Source organism: Oryx dammah, unplaced genomic scaffold (assembly GCF_014754425.2).
Source record: "Oryx dammah isolate SB20612 unplaced genomic scaffold, SCBI_Odam_1.1 HiC_scaffold_21, whole genome shotgun sequence".
Classification (NCBI taxonomy): domain Eukaryota; kingdom Metazoa; phylum Chordata; class Mammalia; order Artiodactyla; family Bovidae; genus Oryx; species Oryx dammah.
Genome location: NW_024070205.1, coordinates 72,932,664 through 72,954,671, shown reverse-complemented (window position 1 = coordinate 72,954,671; position 22,008 = coordinate 72,932,664). Strand labels below are relative to the sequence as shown.

General features: G+C 38.8%; 1 protein-coding gene across 1 annotated transcript in view; it reads left to right on the top strand.

Annotated features, from left to right (window-relative positions):
• Positions 1-22,008, top strand: part of KCNT2 (potassium sodium-activated channel subfamily T member 2) — a 1,342,824-nt gene that overhangs the window by 134,654 nt on the left and 1,186,162 nt on the right. Inside the window, 2 exon segments of the mRNA XM_040262901.1 lie at positions 16,529-16,577; positions 19,463-19,522. Coding sequence (XP_040118835.1) covers positions 16,529-16,577; positions 19,463-19,522 — 109 coding nt within the window.

Sequence of the window (22,008 nt, the reverse complement as noted above, 5' to 3'; positions counted from 1 at the left end):
CTAGTGTAAATGATAGTAAATAGCTGCTAGCATGGGGAAAATTCAAGTTTTGGTTTTTGGAAATTTCTGGAATTTTTTTTTCAAATACTTCTTTTTTTTTTCCCCAATACTTTTGATCCATGGTTGATTGAATCTGCAGATGTAGACCCCATGGATAAGGAGGGCTAAATGTATGTTGATTTCATATCCTGCAACTTTGCTGAATTTATCTATTGGTTCTAACAGTTTTTTGGTGAAGTTCTTAGGGTTTTATATAGGCAGTCTCATGTAATTACAAATAACTTCAGTTATACTTTTTTTTTTTTTCCAATCTGGATGACTGTATTTCTTTTTCTTGCTTAATTGCTGTGGTGAGAACTTACAGTATTCTGTTGATAAAAGTGACAAGAGTAGGCATCTTGTCTTGTTCCTGATCTCAGAGGGAAAGCTTTTAACTTTTCATTGAGTATGATGTTAGCTGTGGGTTTGTCATATATATGACCTTTATTATGTTGAGGTCCATTCCCTCTTTACCTGTTTTGATAAGAGTTTAGAAATTGTTATAAAACCAAAACATAACACACACATTTTGTGGCACTACACAGTATTTAGAAAGTCCTGTTCTTCCCCACCTACCTCCTCCCTAATTGCACCTCTAAAGGATGAGAAGTTGCTGACCAGATTGAAGTGAGCCCAAGATACTCATTGGGCTGTATTTTCACAAATGAACAGGGTCACTATGTTAACGGGCTTCGCAGGTGGCACTAGTGGTAAAGAACCTACCTGCCAACGCTGGAGACATGAGAGACCTGGGTTCGATCCCTGGATCTGGAAGATCCCCTGGGAAAGGGCATGGCGACTCACTCCAGTATTCTTGCCTGGAGAATTCCACGGACAGAGGAGTGTGGCGGGCTTTAGTCCATAGAATCTCAAAGTGTTGGACATGACTGAAGTACGGATGTTGAATCAAAATGCGACAATGTTTTTTCTGTATCTGTTGAGTTCATTATATAATTTTTTACCTATTTGGTTAAAGTGGTTAGTATTAATGAGGTGTTGAACCATCTCAGCATACATAATTCCCAGGAATAAAGCCCATTTGATCATGATGTATGCATACTAAGTTGCTTCAGTAGTGTCTGACTTTTTGCAACTCTAACGACTGTAGCTGGCCAGGCTCCTCTGTCTGTGGGATTCTCAAGGCAAAAATTCCAGAGTGAGTTACTATGCCCTCCGCTAGGGATCTTCCTAACCCAAGGGATCAAATCCGTGTCTCTTACATCTTCTGCATTGATGCAGGGGCTCCTTTACCACTAGTGCTATCTGGGAAGCCTGTGTATCTCACAACTAATTATTATAGTTAGTTTTACTACTTTTTTCTTTTAACCTTAGTAGTCGTTTAATAAATGGCCAGTCCACTAGTTTTATTGTTATTTACCTTTACCTGTTAGATTTTTTTTTTTTTACCATCTTATGTTTTCTTGTTACTGGATAGTGCCTTTTCAGCTTAAAGAAGTCCCTTTAGCATTTCTTCAAATGGGGGTTTAGAGATGATAAAATCCTTTGGCTTTTGCTTGTCTTGAAACTTCTTTATATCCCTTCAATTCTAAGTGATAACTTTGCCAAGTAGAGTGTTCTTGGTTGTAAGATTTTTCTTTTCAGCAATTTGAATCTGTCACGCCTCTCTCTCTCAGCCTGCAAAGTTTCTTCTTGAAAATCAGCTGATAGATGTATGGAACTTCCCTTGTATGTAAAAAGGTTGTTTGTTTTTTTTTTTTCCTCTCTTGCTTTTAATATTCTCTTTAATTTCCAACATTTTTATTATAACGTCTCTCTCTCTGGGTTTGTCTCATTTGTAACTCTCTTGTCTTCCTGGACCTAGATGTCTATTTTCTTCTGTAGGTTAGGAATATTTTCAGTCATTATTGCTTTGTATAAACTTTCTGTCCCTTTTCTCTCTCTCTGCCTCTTTTGTCATCCCTATCGTGTGTATATTGGTCTTTTGGATGGTGTCCTATATATCCCTTAAGCTATCTTCACTCTTTGTCATTTTTTTTTCCTGCTCCTACTAAAAGAATTCCCCTATCTTGTCTATAAGTTAGCTTTTTTTTTTTCTTCTGCTTGATCTAGTCTTCAGCTGAAGCCCTTTGTTATATTTTCCAGTTCAGTTATTGAATTCTTTAGCCCTGTGACTTTCATTTTGGTGCTTTCTGACATTTTCCATCTCCTTTTTGAACTTCTCACTGTATTCATGTTTTCTCTCAAGTTTGGTGAGCATTTTTATGAGCATTATATTGAACTCTTTATCAGGTAAATTACTTATCCCCATTTCTTTAAGGATTTTTAAAAATTCAATCTTGTTGTTTCTTTTGAAAACTATTCCTCAGTTTCCTCATTTTGCTTTTCTCTCTGTGTTTCTTTATATTAGACAAAATGGGGAACCTCTCCCAGGCTTGAAGGAGTGTCCTTGTGTAAGCCGTGAACCTTATTGTTCAGCCCTGCCCTAGCTTTTGGTTATCTCTCAAATCTTTGTGATTGTTTAAATACCCTGATTTATTCTTGATAAGTTCTAGACTTTGAGGTTGTACTAAGCCCTGTTGTGTTCAAAGGTAGAGGTCTCAGTCAGCCCCTAGTTTTGGCTAAGTGAAAGCCAGACCCTCGGGGAGCAGATTTAAAGTCCTGTGGGACCACTGTCTTTGCTGGCCTCCAGACAGGTGCCTTGGATGTGACAGTTCCACAAGTCAGGGTTCCAGATGAGTGTGTATGCTCCTCTCTGTGAGACCCTGGTGAGCTGTAGCAAGGCCTGAGAGAGTGCAAAGATAACATTCACCCTACTGGCCTTCACTCCCTAGAACTCCTCTGTAACCTGTCGCTATGTGGAAGGCCTGAAGCTCCCCTCACACTGAGACTCCAGCACAGGAATATGAGCCTTTTTTAGTGGCAAACTGGAGATGTGTTGCAGTCTGCTGTGTCATGTTGTGGGGGTGGTAGCCTGCCCAAACTGTCACTCCTGATTGTTTCAGTCTCCTGGGTGCAGAAGTGTAGGCCACCAGAGCTGGGTACCCAAGGGGCATCTGCTGTATGAACTGCCTGCACCTGCAGGGCTCAGTGGGGCCCCAGGATGGGGGGAAGTGGTGCTAGCAAGGAGAAGGAGCACAGAGATGGCACCTGATTATCAGGCGCCTACGCTTCCTGATAATGTCCAGAAAGACCCCTGTGCCCTTGGCAGTTGCTTTAAGATTGGCTAGGAATGATGCTAAAGCTGAAACTCCAGTACTTTGGCCACCTCATGAGAAGAGTTGACTCATTGGAAAAGACTCTGATGCTGGGAGGGATTGGGGGCAGGAGGAGAAGGGGACGACAGAGGATGAGATGGCTGGATGGCATCACTGACTCAATGAACATGAGTCTGAGCGAACTCCGGGAGTTGGTGATGGACAGGGAGGCCTGGAGTGCTGCAATTCATGGGGTCGCAAGGAGTCGGACACGACTGAGCGACTGAACTGAACTGAATGCATCAGTCCTGGGTGTTCATTGGTAGGACTGATGCTGAAGCTGAAACTCTAGTACTTTAGCCACCTGATGCAAAGAGCTGACTCATTTGAAAAGACATTGATGCTGGGGAAGATTGAGGGCAGGAGGAGAAGGGGACAACAGAGGATGAGAAGATTGGATGGCATCACTGAGTCAATGGACATGAGTTTGGGTGGACTCCGGGAGATGATGATGGACAGGGAGGCCTGGTGTCCTGTGGTTCATGGGGTCGCAGAGTTGGACATGACTGAGCAACTGAACTGAACTGAATGCATCTCCTGCTGATGTGGTCTAGGTAGTTTTCAGACTGCTGGCTTTTCTCTGGGTTTTAGGCTTTCCAGGTGGCGCTAGTGGTAAAGAACCTGCCTGCCAATGCAATAGACAAAAACGATGCAGGTTCAGTCCCTGGGTTGGGAAGATCCCCTGGAGAAGGGCATGACAACCCACTCTGGAATTTTTGCCTGGAAAATCCCATGGACAGAGGAGCCTGGTTGGCTAGAGTCCATAGGGTCACAAAGAGTTGGACACCACTGAAGTGACTGAGTATGAGTAGGGTGACTTAGTCTGCAAGAAGTGAAAGTTGCTCAGTTGTGTCTGACTCTTTGTGACCCCATGGACTATATATATAGTCCCTAGAATTCTCCAGGCCAGAATACTGGAGCAGTTAGCCTTTTCCTTCTCCAGGGGATCTTCCCAATCCAGGGATCCAACCCAGGTCTCCTGCATTGCAGGCAGATTCTCTACCAGCTGAACCACGAGGGAAGCCCATTTCTTCTAGCACTTGGTTCCATAATTCTAAATAATAAGTGTGCACTGCTCTTCCTTGGTTTGCCAACTATGGATAGTAACTAGGAGCTTCCTACTTTGGTAGATCAAACTTAGTCTGCATATGAGCCCCTTACGAGCTTCCTGTACCCCACACCTTTTGGGTCTCCTGAACCTAAATCCTACTGGTTTACAAAGCTGCTGTTTCTCTAGGCTCATTTCTCCAGGTCCCAAGAATGTCTGTGTGGAGCACAGATCCCCTATGCCGCACAGAGAAGCCCTGTCTGGTGAGATCCCTCCTGCGCCTGGGTCACTGTGTCAGAGGCAGGGTTTTTGATAATACTGAATCTCTGCCTCTCCTTGTTGTGTTGTTGTTTAGCCGCTCAGTCGTGTCCGACTCTTTGCAACCCCATGGACTGTAGCCCCCCAGGCTCCTCTCTCCATGAGATTCTCCAGGCAAGAATACTGGAGTGGGTTGCCATTTCCTCCTCCAGGGGATCTTCCCGACCCAGGGATCGAACCCATGTTTCCTGCATGGGCAGGTGGATTCTTTACCACTGAATCACCTTGGAAGCCGCTTCCCTCTCCTATTGGTCTCATTATGGCCCTTGTATTTCTTGTTGTGGAGAAGCTGTTCTGCTAGTTTTCAGGTCTTTTTCAGAGGAAATTGATCCATACATGGCTTTAGATTTGGTGTGTCTGTGGCAGAGGTGTGTTCAGGATCTTCCTACACTGCCATCTTGAATTACCTCCTGAATGTAGTATAAGTTTAAAGAATGCTATATGGAATTTATTTCTTCAATAAGTGTTTGTCACAAATAAATCGATTTGGTTTTCGGTTAATACATGAATGTAATCTTTGTAGATTCTTTTAATATATCTCTCTTTTGTTTATCTAATTGTCTAATGCTAATACTTGCCATCTACCCACACAATTTTTATTGCTCGTCAAAATACTGTAAGTAATGCTTTGAAATGGATCAGTCTCTTTAAAAACCCAATACTTTTCTGTTCTTGATTCACATATACTCCAGAAAGGTTTATTTTTTTGTATTCCAGCTTTGTACGTATTTTCAGTTATAGTTTAGAGGCCACTTTGAAAAAAAAGTTTCTTGAGGACATTATTCTAAGTGAATTAAGTCAGACAAAAAAATAAATATTGTGTGATCTCACTTATATGGGGAAATTTTAAGACAAAACAAAGCAACAACAAAGCTAGTTATTTACTCTTGAATAGAAACAGCATTTATTCAGCATTTATTGGGATGCTTAATTCAAGTCTCAGATTTAGCTTGTGTAGTTCTTTATCTAATTTGAGTTAAATGACATTGATTTATTTTGACTTACTTTTCCATTCATTATTGCTTTTATTAAATTGCATATCTATTCCTTTAAAGGTTCTCCTTTTAATTTCTGTCCTTGCTAGAAGCAGTAGGAAAGGGAATGGGTGTGTGATGGCCTGAATAATTATCTCATCACACACCTTGAGTTTCTGTCCAGCCTACTAAATTGAAAATAATTTTCAAAGCTGAAAACAAATTTGATGGCTAACTTCTGTACAGTTATTTTTTTTCATGTAGAGGTTTGCCCTAAGAAAATTTAAGAAAAATTAAAAGATCAAAGCAAAATGGAAAATGAAGGCATAATATACATTTAAATGAATTGATTACTCTTTGGCTTATTTAGACAGTGAAATGATTTCTTATATGTTAAAGGGTTTGGAGATAAGCTAAAGATTAACAAGTGAAATTTCATTGTGTAATAATTTATGTGATAATTTATTTTGAAATAATAAGTAATGAAATAATTTATTTAATGAATGTAATATGGTTATTTTACTACCTCTTTATTGAATACTTAGCATGTATTAATAGTGCTGAAAGTGAAGACATAGCCATGAAATGTAAAATTCATTACCCTCTGGAAATTTTCAACCCTTATAAAGGTTTTGTATTTTAGAGATCTTGTATTTTCTGTCATTGGGATGGTTATTTTATTTATGTTATTTCCTTCAGTACGCACTTAATCTTATTATTCCCACTTTCATGTAAAGAAACATGTGTTTTCTCCTCTTTGTCCTTCATGTTGAGAACCTCAGCACTAATCATTTTAACCCTGTTTAACTTACTAGCCTCAGGAAGCAAGCACTTTTCCTGCCTCCCACCCCCCAAATTCTAACTACATGTTCGTCTTCTCCACTTGGAGGTTTGATAGTCATAGCAAAGTTGTCATGTTCCAATTGGCTTCTGTGATTTTCTGCATCTCAGTGAATGACAACCCTATCCTTCCCCAAACCCTGCTCCACCCACAGCCTCCCACATTTTGGCTGATAGCAACTCCATCTGAACAGTTGCTGAGGCCAAATGTTTTGGAGTCAGTCATTCTTCATTTCTCTTTTTTTCCCTCACATTCTCCTGCATGTGCAAAACCAGCAGAAAATTCCATCATGTCTACCTTCAAGATGGATCCAGCATACAGTCTCTTCTCAGTGCTACCATTCTGGCCAAGCCGTCTCCCCTTTACCTGGATTACTGTACCCTTCCTCACTAGTCCTGCTAATTCTGCCTTTTCCCCTCTTTGGTTCATTCTTAATGAAGCAGCCAGTATTCCATTAAAGTCAGATCCATGCACAACTGTAATCTGAGTATTGAAGTACCTACAAAGGATGTAAGAACCCCATTTTCCTCCTGTTACTCACCACTTCTCTCCCCGCACCCATTTTGCTCTGCCACTCTGGCATCTTCTCTGTTCCTGGGTCACATTAGCCACTCTGCCGGCTCAGGGCCTTCATACTTGCTCTTGCCTCTGTCTAGAATTCCCTACAATCGGGTCACTCTGGCATGCTTCCTCATATCTTTACTCAAAAATCAGATTTGTAGTGACAGCTTAGCTGAACATCCTGTTTAAAACTGTATTCTCCTCTCAAGACTCCTTGGGATACTTTTTTCCCTTTCTTTTTACATTTATCTCCACTGCCTCTGTCTCCTTCATGTGGTATACGTGTGTTACGTGTTTATCTTGTTTTCTGTGCATTCCACGTAGATTGCAGTGGATATTCCAAGAGGGCACAGGTTGTTTGTTGTCTAAACCCTCAGAACCTGGCACCAGTGTGGCACTGAGTAGTTACTTATTACACGAGTAAGTGGGTCGAGGAGGCAACGAAGGTCCTTTTCAGTTTGACCTTTGCTTCCTTCACCTCATCTGCCTCACACCCCAGCCTGCTGACCTACTTGAAGCTGCTTATACATACTCTGCTCTCTGTTGTCTCAGAAACTTAAACATTTGCTCCCAGTTCTCAGACCTCTGTCTTCTACTCCTGTCCCTCCACATCCATTGTTTCTCACCTTAGCTCAGGACCCCTGGACCTTTTGGATAACAATATGTTGGATAAAACTTGATCTGACACTCTTCCTTGACGTCATGCCCTATAACGTGGTGCCACTGTTCTCGGAGGGATAGTAGTCTTGGAGCAAGAGTTTATCTCCCTCTCCCGGGATTGAACCTAGATACCAGTCCACCAGGGGCTAGAGACTGGAAGCAGAATTCTCTGATTCTTACCCAGTTTGGAAGCAAAAATGTCACAAGGGGGCAAAAACTGCAAAACAGGTACCAAGTTTACCATTAGAGACACACAGCACAATGGGAGAACACAGAGAAACAGCTTGTTTTATTTAAGTCAGAAGCAAGACAGAAACACAAACCCAGAGAGGAAGGATATGGGCATCCTCTCTAATGAGGAGAAGCACAATAAGTCAGAAACTGGACTGAGATCCACACTCAGACAGAAGCGCAGGAGTCCTGGCCAGGGAACACAGTTAAGAGGTGGCTTCAATCGCGTGTATAGGACAGTCCTTCTGAGTCTTGGTTTACCTTTGGCCAGTTATCTTGTTTCTTTCTTCACTAACTGATCCTAAGACCCTCCCCAATGTTCATGTATATCTTTTCGATAAAATGTATCCCATCTCACCTGTGGGTGCGTGTCCACACTTATTATGGACCCCCTCCCTTTCTGACTCTCAAGGAGCCTTCCTGTGCATGTGCACAAGTGAAGTCTTCCTTGAACTCAGGAGTGGGCACCTTATTTCTTTACTTCAGCAGAGCTCAGCTTCAGCCACTAGCTTTGTCCTCAGAGTGTCTGGGTGAGAACAAAGCTTCAATCTTACTCCACCAAAAAAACACCAGCTGTCCATTTTAGGAGTCCGTCTATCTCGTATATCACCACTCTGGCTTAGGAGTAGTTTCTGAGGATTCTCCAAGTGTCCCCCATGTATTTCTGTCACCGACACACCAGCATTGTTTTCAAAACTTGGTGATTTATAAATGAAATGTACTTTAGAGATACCTGAGAATCATAAAATGAGGCACGACAGAATCCTTTTTACAATGAAAGAGCATTGGCAAGTAATAGAAGAGTGAAATAATATTATTTGAAAACATTGAGCAGTTTCCAATAATTAACTTCTCTGTCATATTAGTAAGAATGTTCAGCTGTAATTATAGAGGGTATACATTTGAAAAATCAGATTACTGCAATTAAAAAAGCATAACAAAATAACTCATGGCTCCATTTTGAATACATTGTTCTGTTTAGTTACTGTCAGGGTAGTGTTGGTTAATGAAAAACAGCAGTGACCTTTACAGACACAGACTCTATTTTAAAATAATCAGGCTAATTTAGCAAAGAGATTAATTGAATTAGAAATTCTGACATAACCAAGATGCAGATATTTTGTACTACTTTGCTTTATTTTTAAGTCCCAGGAGTCGAAACTGATATGAAAATGTGGGTGTGGACAAACGGAAGGGTATGAAAAGAATTTTACTGTTAATGTATGAAATTGTGCAAATGGCAAGCTCTCATGGAGGCACAGTTTGTAATAAATGATTTCAAGGCATGAGCAAAGGAAACACATCTAACATGTAGTTTATGGATTTCATTGAGAGCTGAGCCATCAGCATTGTCTTATTGCCTGCTGGTGCTTACAGTTCTTCACTAGGTCAAAACTTATGCATCCTTTCCCACTTTAAAAATTGTTGAAGTGATTATTCATTTTCAATATCAAATGACAAAAGACAAAGTAAGAATCATGTAAATGTGCTCATATTTTATGGTAATTGGATTTACATTTAGAATAAGTGCCTAATAGAGCCACAAGTATGTTGACATGATGTTTTAAAGACCATTTCTTCATTCGGGTAATAACTATTAAAATAAGAAATTTAATTTTTGCAGTGTGTTTAAATATCTGATGACCAGTGAGATTGAATATCATAATGTTGACCTTTTCTTCTCTCATATGCATTGATTATAGCATCCCCAAGTGTTTCAACAGGCAATCTGAAAAATTCGAAAAGATTTCTTTACCAGATTCCAGTGCTGGTGTTCGTAGTCAGGGTTCATCTTCTCCATATGGTGATGGTCACACACACACACAGACATTCCTTATAGGATGGTACGTTCAGTGTCCTACATGCAACCCACTTTCATTCGGTGGCTATCTGCTGTCCTAAGACCCTACAGCGCTTTGTAGTCAGCTTTCAGAATGATGAAGAGAATGTGGGAAAAGATACAGTTGTTAAAGTTATTGGCTTAAAAGGAGTACCGCTTTTACTTGTGTTTCATACCCAGATCTCACTGGGGAATCAGTGACACAGTCATACCATGACACGGAGGATAAGAAAGTCACCTCTGGCCAAAGAGTAGCTTTTTACACCCAACTCTGTACCGTGGAAGGGGAAAAAAATAATAATGTTGATAGAAAGCCACTTCTACCTCCCATGTGTGTCTGGTGGAAAGACTCTTAAGAGTCTGTTATTTCAAAGACCCAGCGTTTAGTCCTCTCTGCCGCATCTCCAACAGTGGTGTGAAGTATTGTTGTTATTTTAGTCGCTAAGAAGTGTCCAACTCTTTTGTGACCCCATGGATTGTAGCTCGCCAGGCTCCTCTGTCCATGTGGTTTCCCAGTCAAGAATGCCATTTCCTTCTTCTGGGGATCTTCCTAACCTAGGAATCAAACATGCATCTCCTCCATTGGCAGGCAGATGTTTTACCACTGAATCACCTAGGAAGCCCAGTGGGAAGTATACCCATTTTGAAAAGATTCAGTTATTGGGAAATCTTCATAATATATTGTCAAGACTCTACTATGCTTCAGTATTCTGGTCACATGATAAATTTATGTTATTTTGTCCGTCCTTAAAATGTGGCCATACCTAGTACTCATTTCTTAGGATTTGTTATGATTAAGAGAGTGTCATAATTTTCCTCTTTGATTAAGTGGTCTAACACTTTTGTTAATACAATACAAGCTTGCCTACTGAGTTTGGAGCTCTGTCAACCCAAGTTCCTCTCAAGCTGTGACCCACAAGTCTTTCATTTGAATTCTGCCCCACGCAGTGACCCTATAACTTTTCTGTGTTTACCAGATGCTTGATTCTTCCAGTTAACATTTTTACCCCTGACCTCCTCCTCTGCTGCCAAAGCAGTTCTGACATTTTCAGCAGCTATTTCCTTACCTTTAGGAGAGGTATTTATTCACCATAAATAAGTGAGCTGTCAAGAGTGTCTGGGGTTGCATGTCATTGACTTTCCATATCTAACTACTGTTATTTCCATTGTTTGATATAGTTCTTCCAGTTTTCATAATCATTCTTCAATGTGATTTTTATCTATAGGCCTAATTAAATCATATAAATAATGTTTATATGATATTATTAATATAATAAATAAATAATATTTATTTTTATTTATATATTATATGGTGATGGTAGTTTAGTTACTAAGTCATGTTTGGCTCTTTACAACCTGCTGTAACCCGCCAGGCTCCTCTGTGTATGGGATTTCCCAGGCAAGAATGCTGGAGTGGGTTGCCATTTCCTTCTCCAGGCAATCTTCCTGACCAAGAGATCGAACCCACGTTTTCTGCATTGGCAGGTGGATACTTTACCACTGAGTCACCTGGAAAGCCCATAATGTATTACATGTATATAATATTATTTATATAATAATAAATTAATAAATTAAAATAGCTAAATAATATAAATTTATTTTTATTTACTTTTAAACATATGTATTTGTTTATTTGGATGCACTGGGTCTTAACTGTGGCATGTGTAGACCTAGTTCCCCAACCAAGGATTGAATCCCAGCTTCCCTGCATTGGGAGCACAGAGTCTTAGCAACTGGACTACCAGGGAAGTCCCAAAGGTTGTTTTTATGTTCGTTCTTGTTGTTATGTTCTTATAGTTTTAAAAAGTGAAATCTGTTTTATTCTTATGATTGTACAAATGGTTCATGATTATTGCAATAGAAATACTTAGGGTGAGGAAAAGGAAGTAAACATTACCTAACATCTTAATACCTACAAAAAAGTATTTTTAGTATTTTGACTGCCAATCTTCTGTAAATTGCATCAATACACACATACAGGTACCACAGTCATGTTGATACAATTAGAATAATGTTATATATGTCATTTTTTTATCAATGACTTTTTTTTTTCTTGTTGATGGCCTTTTTGCTGTTGTTGATGATGAGCAAGTTAATTTAAATCTCTTGTTGGTTAGGTAGATTCCAGTTACTATTCTGCCATATGTAATACTGCAATTGATATTTCTGTGCAAGTCTATCCTTTGAGTGCCTTTTTGTCAATGGGATTGAAGCTCATTTGGAATTAGAGGCTAGCTGCTAGTTTCAGTTTCACCTCTCTTTCATTTTGGTAGTTTTCGGGGAACATGCAGATCAGATCCCACATTCTTTTTTCATGATAAATCTATTTTACGAAGAGAGTTGGGGCACTACCTTTTTGCTAGAATGAGTACATTTTCCTCCTGTGTATTTAATTTAATTTAATGCCTGGTAAGTGGATGTAAAAGACAACTTTCCACTGGCAATGTCACTTCACATTCAAATTTACATATTAGAGTTTCGTAGAAATGTTTTTTTAGGGACTATGAAACTTATTCCACATGACACTGTCTTGAACTGAAAATTTTTTCTTCAAAAGCTTATTTAAATTTAAGTACTCTGATATTTTCAAGACCTATTAAAACAACATGTCAGATCAAAGAAAATGTCATTAATTAGATAACTAGCTTTTAGTAAATCTGTATTCACTACCAATTTCCTTTGGAAAATGCTCTCAAACTTATGATTAGCAATTTATTTTATGATTTTATAATTTACGTTATGCTTTCAAATTTATTTTATGAGTTTTCTATCTCCTTATTTTGTAGTTTATAGCATGTCATTTCTATGTACAAAAAAAACCAACCTATATATGATACATTCCTCCTCGGTCCTGCATACTTTGTTTTGGCTTCATTTTTCAAGTGTTACTGAGAACATAATAAGGTGTGTTCTGGAAAGGAGAGTGGTGCTGGGTTCATCATCCACATTTTGCCTTTCCTGGCTCCATCCATTTGTCTGTATTGAATGCCTAGACTACTGTACTTGGGAAGACATTAGTGCCATCAGTTCAGTTCAGTTCAGTTGCTCAGTTGTGTCCTACTCTTTGCGACCCCATGAATCGCAACACACCAGGCCTCCTTGTCCATCACCACCTCCCGGAGTTCACTCAGACTCACGTCCATTGAGTCTGTGATGCCATCCAGCCATCTCATCCTCTGTCGTCCTCTTCTCCTCCTGCCCCCAATCCCTCCCAGCATCAAGGTCTTTTCCAATGAGTCAACTCTTCACATGAGGTGGCCAAAGTACTGGAGTTTCAGCTGTAGCATCATTCCTTCCAAAGAAATCCCAGGGCTGATCTCCTTCAGAATGGACTGGTTGGATCTCTTTACAGTCCAAGGGACTCTCAAGAGTCTTCTCCAACACCTCAGTTCAAAAGCATCAGTTCTTCTGCACTCAGCTTTCTTCACAGTCCAACTCTCACATCCATACATGCCCACTGGAAAAACCATAGCCTTGACTAGATGGACCTTTGTTGGCAAAGTAATGTCTCTGCTTTTGAATACACTATCTAGGTTGGTCATAACTTTTCTTCCAAGGAGTAAGCGTCTTTTACTTTCATGGCTGCAATCACCATCTGCAGTGATTTTGGAGCCCCCAAAAATAAAGTCTGACACTGTTTCCACTGTTTCCCCATCTATTTCCCATGAACTGATGGGACCAGATGCCATGATCTTCGTTTTCTGAATGCTGAGCTTTAAGCCAACTTTTTCACTCTCCCATAATGGTGAGTAAAAGAGATATACTCCATCTTACGGAACTTGCAGTTCAGTGAGGATACAAGTATTAAAGAGGTACATTTACAAACAATTTAAGGTTACTCCTGAGATGAGTGGAGGCAGAGGTATGGTGAGTGACATGGCCTAAGAGATTCCTTGGCTGCATTGATCAAGGGGAAGTTTCCAGAAAGGTTTCCCTGAGAGAAAGGTGAGCTGAGAGATCTCTGATGAGGGAAAAACATGTGAAAGGGCTGCAATAGGAATCAGTGTGTCACAGTTGACTAAAGTTTTGGTCTTTATCTTAATAAAAGTAAAGTGTCACTGTTCAGTGGGGTGATGTGATATGACATGCATTTAGAAGGAATCTGTGTAGTTGAAATTTGGAGAAAAAATACAGAAAGCAAAAGGAAGTGTAGAGTCCAGGTTTTGGCTTTTACAAGAGTACAATTGCAAGAAAATGATCATTTATATTAAGGTGGTTCTGGCCATAGATATGAAGAGAAGTAGATACATTTTACAAATATTTGGTGGAAAGAATTGGAAGGTTTGGTGACGCGTGTATTCAGTATTTATAGATAGAGGGCAGGAAAGCACCTAAGATGATGCCCAAGTTTTTGGCTAACCAAACACAATGAAATTTGGTGCCACTTAATGAGATGTGATGGAGAAGGCAATGACACCCCAATCCAGTACTCCTGCCTGGAAAATCCCATGGACGGAGGAGCCTGGTAGGCTGCAGTCCATGGGGTTGCTGAGGGTCAGACACTGAGCGACTTCACTTTCACTTTTCACTTTCATGCATTGGAGAAGGAAATGGTAACCCACTCCAGTGTTCTTGCCTGGAGAATCCCAGGGAAGCCTGGTGGGCTGCCGTCTCTGGGGTTGCAGAGTCAGACACAACTGAAGTGACTTAGCAGCAGCAGCAGCAACTGAGATGTGAAACGCCAAGAAGACCTATTTTGGTGGGAAATGGTACAGGTTTGGTTTGGAACAAAAGAAGTCAGTCATCCAGATAATGTTATATTCTGGAATCACAAAGAATAATATACTAGGTGGTTGTTGTTATTCAGTTGCTAAGCCATGTCTGACTCTTTGCAACCCTGTGGACTACAGCACACCAGGCTTTCCTGTGCTTAATTATCTTCCAGAGTTTGCTCAAATTCATGTCCATTGAGTTAATGATGCCATCCAATCATCTCATCCTCTGTCGTCCCCTTCTCCTCCTGCCCTCAGTCTCTTCCAGCATCATGTTCTTTTCCAGTGAGTCAGCTCTTTGTGTCAGTTGGCCAAAGTACTGAAGCTTCAGTATCAGCCCTTCCAATGAATATTCAGGGTTGATTTCCTTTAGGACCTACTGGTTTGATCTTACAGTCCAAGGGACTCTCAAGAGTCTTCTCCAGCACCACAGTTTTAAAGCATCAATTCTTCAGCACTTTAACCTTTTTTATGGTCTAACTTTCATATCCATGCATGACTACTGGAAAAACCATAGGTTTGCCTATATGAACCTTTGTCGGAAAAGTGATGTCCCTGCTTTTTAATTCGCTATTTAGGTTTCATAGTTTTACTTCCAAGGAGCTAGTGAATATACTAGGTATTTTCTCTGAATAATCTTCTAAATTTTGCAGTTCTTTTTTAAACAAGGAATTTTTAAGAGTTTATTGCTCTTTGTGTTTGTTTAACATATTACCCAAAATAAAATGATTCAAAGATTTAAAAATACATACTCTCTTTTGGGATTCCTCGAATACTTCATCACTATAGTGAGTGGGCTTAGTTCTGTTTGTAGTTTTTTTGTTTGCATTTTTGGGGCAATGTAGTATAGCTATTTTCATCTTTTCCTGAGTAGAGTATGTTGCTGGGAATGACTAGTATTTGAATCAGCTGTGCACCAAATGATGTAGATAGGGACGAAGTATAAACAGTGAAAAATTCTAACTAGTCAGACATTAGAATATATGATGTTCTTTGCAGGCTATAAACAATTTTTAGCATCAAAGATAATAGTACTTTTAAGTTACATTTAAAGACAATTACTCCTTGTTCTGCATAATGTTTTATGCTAACCTCAGTCACAGTTTTTTTTTTGATGGTATATTAAATATTTCATTAAATATTAATACAAATCTAAATATTAATGTACTTTACAATCTGAAAGTGTTAGTGTTAGTCAGACTGAGTGAAGTTACTCAGTCATGTCTGACACTTTGTGACCCCATGAACTGCAGCCTACCATGGTCCTTTGTCCATGGGATTTTCCAGGCAAGAATACTGGAGTGGGTTACCATTTGCTTCTCCAGAGTATCTTCCCAACCCAGGGATCGAACTCTGGGTCTCCTGCATCGTGGGCAGATGCTTTACCATCTGAGCCACCAGGGAAGCCCAAATATTAATGAATGTGCTTTACAATCTGAAAGTGTTAGTCACTCCAGTCATGTCCAACTCTTTGTGATCCATGGACTGTAGCCCCCCAGTCCCTCTGTCCCTGGGATTTCCCAGACATAAATACTGGAGTGGGCTGCCATTCCCTTCTCCAGGGATCTTCCTGATCCAGGGATCAAACGTGGGTCTCCTGCTTTGCAAGTGAATTCTTTACTGTCTGAGCCACCCCTTCAACCTGAGTTACTGACTTTATTCTGATTATTTCTACTGTTGAATTTGTGCTGCCAAAATATTGCTTAAAAATAATAAAATGCTAGAGTTTATTGAAGGAATTTTAGTGACTTTTCAGTGGAGTATTGATTAGCAAATGGTTTGGAGTTTTTCTCCCCTGGCATTTTCACTCTTTAAATAAGAGCCCATGGTCTTTTCTTTTGATTAGTATGAGACCAAAAACAAAATAAAAGAGTTCTTTCCCTGAAATAGAAATGAATATTACCAAAAAGAAAATTAAATCAATATAAAGGTTTTTTTCCCTAATTTTAATTTTGATGTTAATATATTGTCTCTATTTTATTGTCTCTTTATGTTAACAACATTTAAATATTTTTAACTTTTATCAAAATTTGAAAATGAATGTTTTTCTCACTTGGAAAAATCTAATGTCTTATCATTCTTTTTATAGGTCTCATATCTTTTGGGTGAACAGAAGTCTACCTTTATGGGGCTTACAGGTTATGTACAATTTTGTTTTATTCCTATATGTCTAGATGTACTCATATTTTACAGAGCAGTACTACTGGGGAGAAAATTATTGATATTAAAAATTGATATTAAAAATAAACAATTAAAATTGTTTATTGTTTAATTAACCTTAATGCACATCTTGAAGTTTTTATTTCTTTATGTTAACCTGAGCCTTGAATTCTACCTGTTGAGAATTTCCTCATGGTCAGGATTAGACTTCAGAAAGCTTGAGTAATACAATGTTTGAAATCGCAACACGTTCTCCAAACTAATTTATGTGTTCCTAAATTCTTAAGTTACATCCATGTTTGAAAAATTAGTCAAAAGTCCTTAACCACGTTTGCCTTTTTACCTTATGTTCTCAATATCAGGGTCATGGCAGAAACTTGATGAATAGTTGTTAAATGAATAAACAAATGAACCAATAGCTCTTATTACCAATGAGAAGAGCTTGGTCCCTTAGTAGATAATTTTGCAAATAAAACAAAAAGCATGCTCTGGCATTGAAAGGTTCCTGAAGAAGGAGTAAGGAAATGTGAAGAGAACAGTGCTTCTGAATTACATATTTGGTGTGTTTCCTGGAGTCCTGTGTGTTGTTCTTTGTTCCTTTTCCTGTTGAATTTCATGCCTAGCAAACTTTTTACAACTTCACATCTCCTCTACTCCTGTCTCTTTCCTTCAGATGCTTTTTAGTTTCTGTTAATTTTCAAAAGCAAAAAGTATTCAAAGAGCAGAGTCCCTAAGATTAAAAGCATTAGAGATTGGAAGATAGTTTAGTGTGGAAGGAATGGAAAGACTCTAAGGCTCACTGTTTATAAGCAAACATTAAAATACTTTAAAATCAAATGTTTGGTTTGTCATTTAACATCAGGGTGATTCTGAGATATGTACATTTTATATGCAACTATGAATTATTTTGATTATGTGTGCATTGTGTTTATTCTATGAAATCAAGTTTTTACTGTGTTTGCATATTTCCTATTTTATAAGTTGTGTTTTATGTTTTTTAGTGAATCTTATAGTAGTGTCATTAACTTACAAATAACTCTTTTCAAATATTTCAGTTTCAGTAAAAATCCAGTTTTTTAATCTCTGAATTAGATTCCTATATTATCCATCAGTGAGGTGTATAATTGTAAAGTAAGTTAGTATTTTTCTGAATAATTATATATGGCCTTGAAATATATTTTGATCATTCAAATTGTTTTTTACTTAATAGTGATATCTTTAAATAAGAACGTTCATTTTTCAATAGGATTTTGAGTAATTCATCCTGAAAATGGTTTCAAGGTCACCTTTGATAGTACACATGAGTTAGAAAATTTGTGGGGAAAATCTAAAAAGTTCAACTTTTCTATTTTAATAATGTCTGACTACTGTATGCACTTCCAGAATTATTTTACTTATATTGTCATGCATTCATATGTTTTTAAATTATCCTTATGTTTTAATACTCACCTATATCAAAATTTTCATTAAAACAGGAGTCAGAATCTAAAACTCTAGGGTATCTGCTTTTCTCAGACAGGTTGACTTAACCCTCACAAATCTATGAAGAAATATATTTGTTATCTTAAATACTTCATGTTGATGCTTGCTTAGTACTCCTCTCTCCCAAAGTGCTTAGAGTCTTTAACATAAGACAATTTGGATGTCCTTTCTGTTGGAGCCACTGTTCTTTGGGAGTTGAGCTGAGGAAACTGTATGCGGAGTAGAGATGAGAGAGAAAGGCGGGAACTTGTCTAGGGCAGGGCAGGATGCCCATGTCTGCTGCAGAAGGGAGGTTGCTTATGAAGTCTGTTCAGACGGAATCTGCAAGTATCTTGGACTGTTTGCTTTAATGATCAAGGATGTTACTGTTTACCTTTGTTTGAGGTGGATGATAGGATGCAAATACCCTCCACCTCCAAGCTTGTATTCTTTGATTTTCTGTAGGGAACTGCCATTTTTGGTAGGTGAACTAAGAGGGAGGCTGTGTGGCTGGTTTTATGGTGGAGCAGTCATGTGGTAAACAAAATCTAGTCTTTACATGTCATTCAAATTCCAGTCATCTGACTATTCTAATCCCACACTTACGTTTGTGGTAATAAATTTTAAAAGACTTACTGAGGAGTATTAGACATTATAAAAACGAAACTGCAGTGACCAGGACAGCCTGCTTCCTACCACTTGTATATAGAAGTTAAGAGTGTCACACAGCACCTCTGTTGCTGAAATTCGGTCTCTGTTCACCAGAGTCAAATAGAAACACAGAGACAGAATTTTGGGTGAAGTAGAAAAGAGTAGCTTTAATCGCTTTGCCAGGCAAAGGGGGCCACAGTGGGCTAATGCCTTGAAGACTGCATGACCCCAGTGAGGAGTTTTATAGTGTTCAAGTAGCAGGATATGATCAGCTAGTGGACAATTCTTGGATTGGTTGGCATCAACGTGAAGTTTTGAGAGTGATCAACCTTCTGCTTTCAACTAGTCTAGGTTCTATATTATTGTGGTTGGCAGTTTTCATCTGGACAGGGAGTCTGCTTCCTGTAAAAACAGTCAGGCTTTTATCTGTATCTTTCAGGGAACTGGGATTTCAGTGATACTGTTATGTGCCAGAATTATAGTCTAAATTGTTACCAGTTCTTTAGCGCAACAGCTTTTCCTTGTTTCTGTATCTTCATATTTCCCAATCATTAACTCTTGAGTAACCATTTTACTTCAAAAGACAAGGACACGAGGCCTTGTATATGGTGCCAATCCCTATATCATATATGATATATATACATACTCATATATGCACACACATACACAGGCATATATTTATAAATTGATAGTATATTCAGAATATATATTTTTGTTGCATCCTCTCATTAAGGTATAATTTATATTTTAGGTTTTAGTGGCACTGATAAGTCTCTTTGAAACAATACTGCTTGGTTATCTCAGTTATAAGGTAAGTTGTTTTATTTAGAAATTTTCTGCCAGTGGAACATACTACTAGCATTTACCCAGTATTTTTCTACTTATAATTCACACTCTGGGGCTAAAGCAAGATCTTCTTAAACCCCTTTAATTATTTTGGGCCTCTCCAGTAAGTAATAAAAAGCTGTTTTAATATAGTAATGTTTTCCTTGGTGGCTTAAACACACTTCACTAATTCCTCTGGTCTAATTTACCCAGTATATGCATGCTTATATTAGGCAAGTGAATGGAATTGTTTGGCTTTTTATTGTTCTCAACCTCTTCTCCTGATCTGTACAGAAAACACTGAGGGAGAAAAGTGTGTCTGTTAGGAATTATTAAAATGAATTCCCTTCATTTTTGGCAAAGCTTTGCTTGGCTAACCCAGTTTAACAAATGTTTATTGAGCTCTTATTTGATGAAGAGCACCACACTGTGCATTGATTGTTTGTCTGTTTGTTTGTTTCTTTTCTCAATGAGATTACAATCCAGAAATGGGGGTAGGCAGGGGAAGATTATACAGGCAATAATAATACAAGGTGGAATAATAAGTATATCCCACGAGATGCAAATAAATTTCAGTGGGGGTTCATCAGTTCAGTTCAGTCACTCAGTCATGTCTGACTCTTTACAAACACATGGATTGCAGCAAACCAGGCTTCCCTGTCCATCACCAGCTCCCAGAGCTTACTCAAACTCATGTCCATTGAGTCAGTGATGAAAACCAGCCATCTCATCTTTGTCATCCCCTTCTTCTCCTGCCCTCAATCCTTCCCAGCATCAGGGTCTTTTCAAATGAGTCAGCTCTTCGCATCAGGTGGCCAAAGTATTGGAGTTTCAGCTCCAATGAGTATTCAGGGCTGATTTCCTTTAGGATGGACTGATTTCATCTCCTTGCAGTCCAAGGGACTCTAAAGAGTCTTCTCCAACACCACAATTCCAAAGCATCAATTCTTCAGTGCTCAGCTTTCTTTATAGTTCTACTCTCATATCCATACATAACTACTGGACAAATTATAGCTTTGACTAGATGGACTTTTGTTGGCAAAGTAATGTCTCTGCTTTTGAATATGCTGTCTAGGTTGGCCATAGCTTTTCTTCTAAGGAGTAAGCATTTTTTAATTTCATGGCTGCAGTCACCATCTGCAGTGATTTTCATGTCCAAGAAAATAAAGTCACTGTTTTCATTGTTTCCCCATCTATTTGCCATGAAGTGATGGGACCAGATGCCATGATCTTCATTTTTTGAGTGTTAAGTTTTAAGCCAACTTTTTCACTCTTCTCTTTCACTTTCATCAAGAGGCTTTTTAGTTCCTCTTCACTTTCTGCCATAAGGGTGGTTTCATCTGCATATCTGAGGTTATTGATATTTCTCCCAGCAATGTTGATTCCAGCTTGTGCTTCATCCAGCCTGGCATTTTGTGTGATGTACACTGCATATAAATTAAATAAGCAGGGTGGAAATATACAGCCTTGAAGTACTCCTTTCCTGATTTGGAACCAGTCTGTTGTTCATGTCCGGTTCTAAGGGTTTCTTCCTGACCTGCATACAGATTTCTCAGGAGATAGGTCGGGTAGTCTGGGATTTCCATCTCTTTAAGAATTTTTCAGTTTGTTTTGATCCACACAGGCAAAGGCTTTGGCGTCAGTAAAGCAGAAGTAGATGTTTTTCTGGAACTCTCTTGCTTTTTTGATGATACAATGGATGTTGACAATTTGATTTCTGGTTCCTCTGCCTTTGATTAGTGCAAAGAAATATATAAAAATATTAGAATGGGAAAGACTAGAAATCTCTTCAAGAAAATTGGAGATACCAAGGGAACGTTCATGCAAAGATGGGCTCAATAAAGGACAGAAATGGTATTGACATAACAGAAGCAGAAGACATTAAGAAGAGGTGGCAAGAATACACAGAAGAATTATACAAAAAAGATCTTGACGACCCAGATAATCACAATAGTGTGATCACTCACTTAGAGCCAGACATCCTAGAATGGAAAGTCAAGTGGGCCTTAGAAAGCATAATTACGAACAAAGCTAGTGGAGGTGATGAAATTCCAGTTGAGCTGTTTCAAATCCTAAAAGATAATGCTATGAGAGTGCTGCACTCAATATGCCAGCAAATTTGGAAAATAGTAGTGGCCACAGGAGTGGAAAAGGTCAGTTTTCATTCCAATCTCAAAGAAAGGCAATGCCAAAAAATGTTCAAACTACTGCAGAATTGTACTCATCTCGCACACTAGCAAAGTAATGCTCAAAATTCTCCAAGCCACATTTCAACAGTACATGAACCATGGACTTCCATATATTAAAGCTAGATTTAGAAAAGGCAGAGGAACCAGAGAGAGAGGTTATATCATGGGATGAAAAGACCTATTAAGCAGAGTCCTTGAACCAGTGATTTCACTAAAGTAAGATCATAATTTCATTAAAAAAAAAAAAAAGGCAGAACAACAGGGATTTGTAGAATTAGCAAAG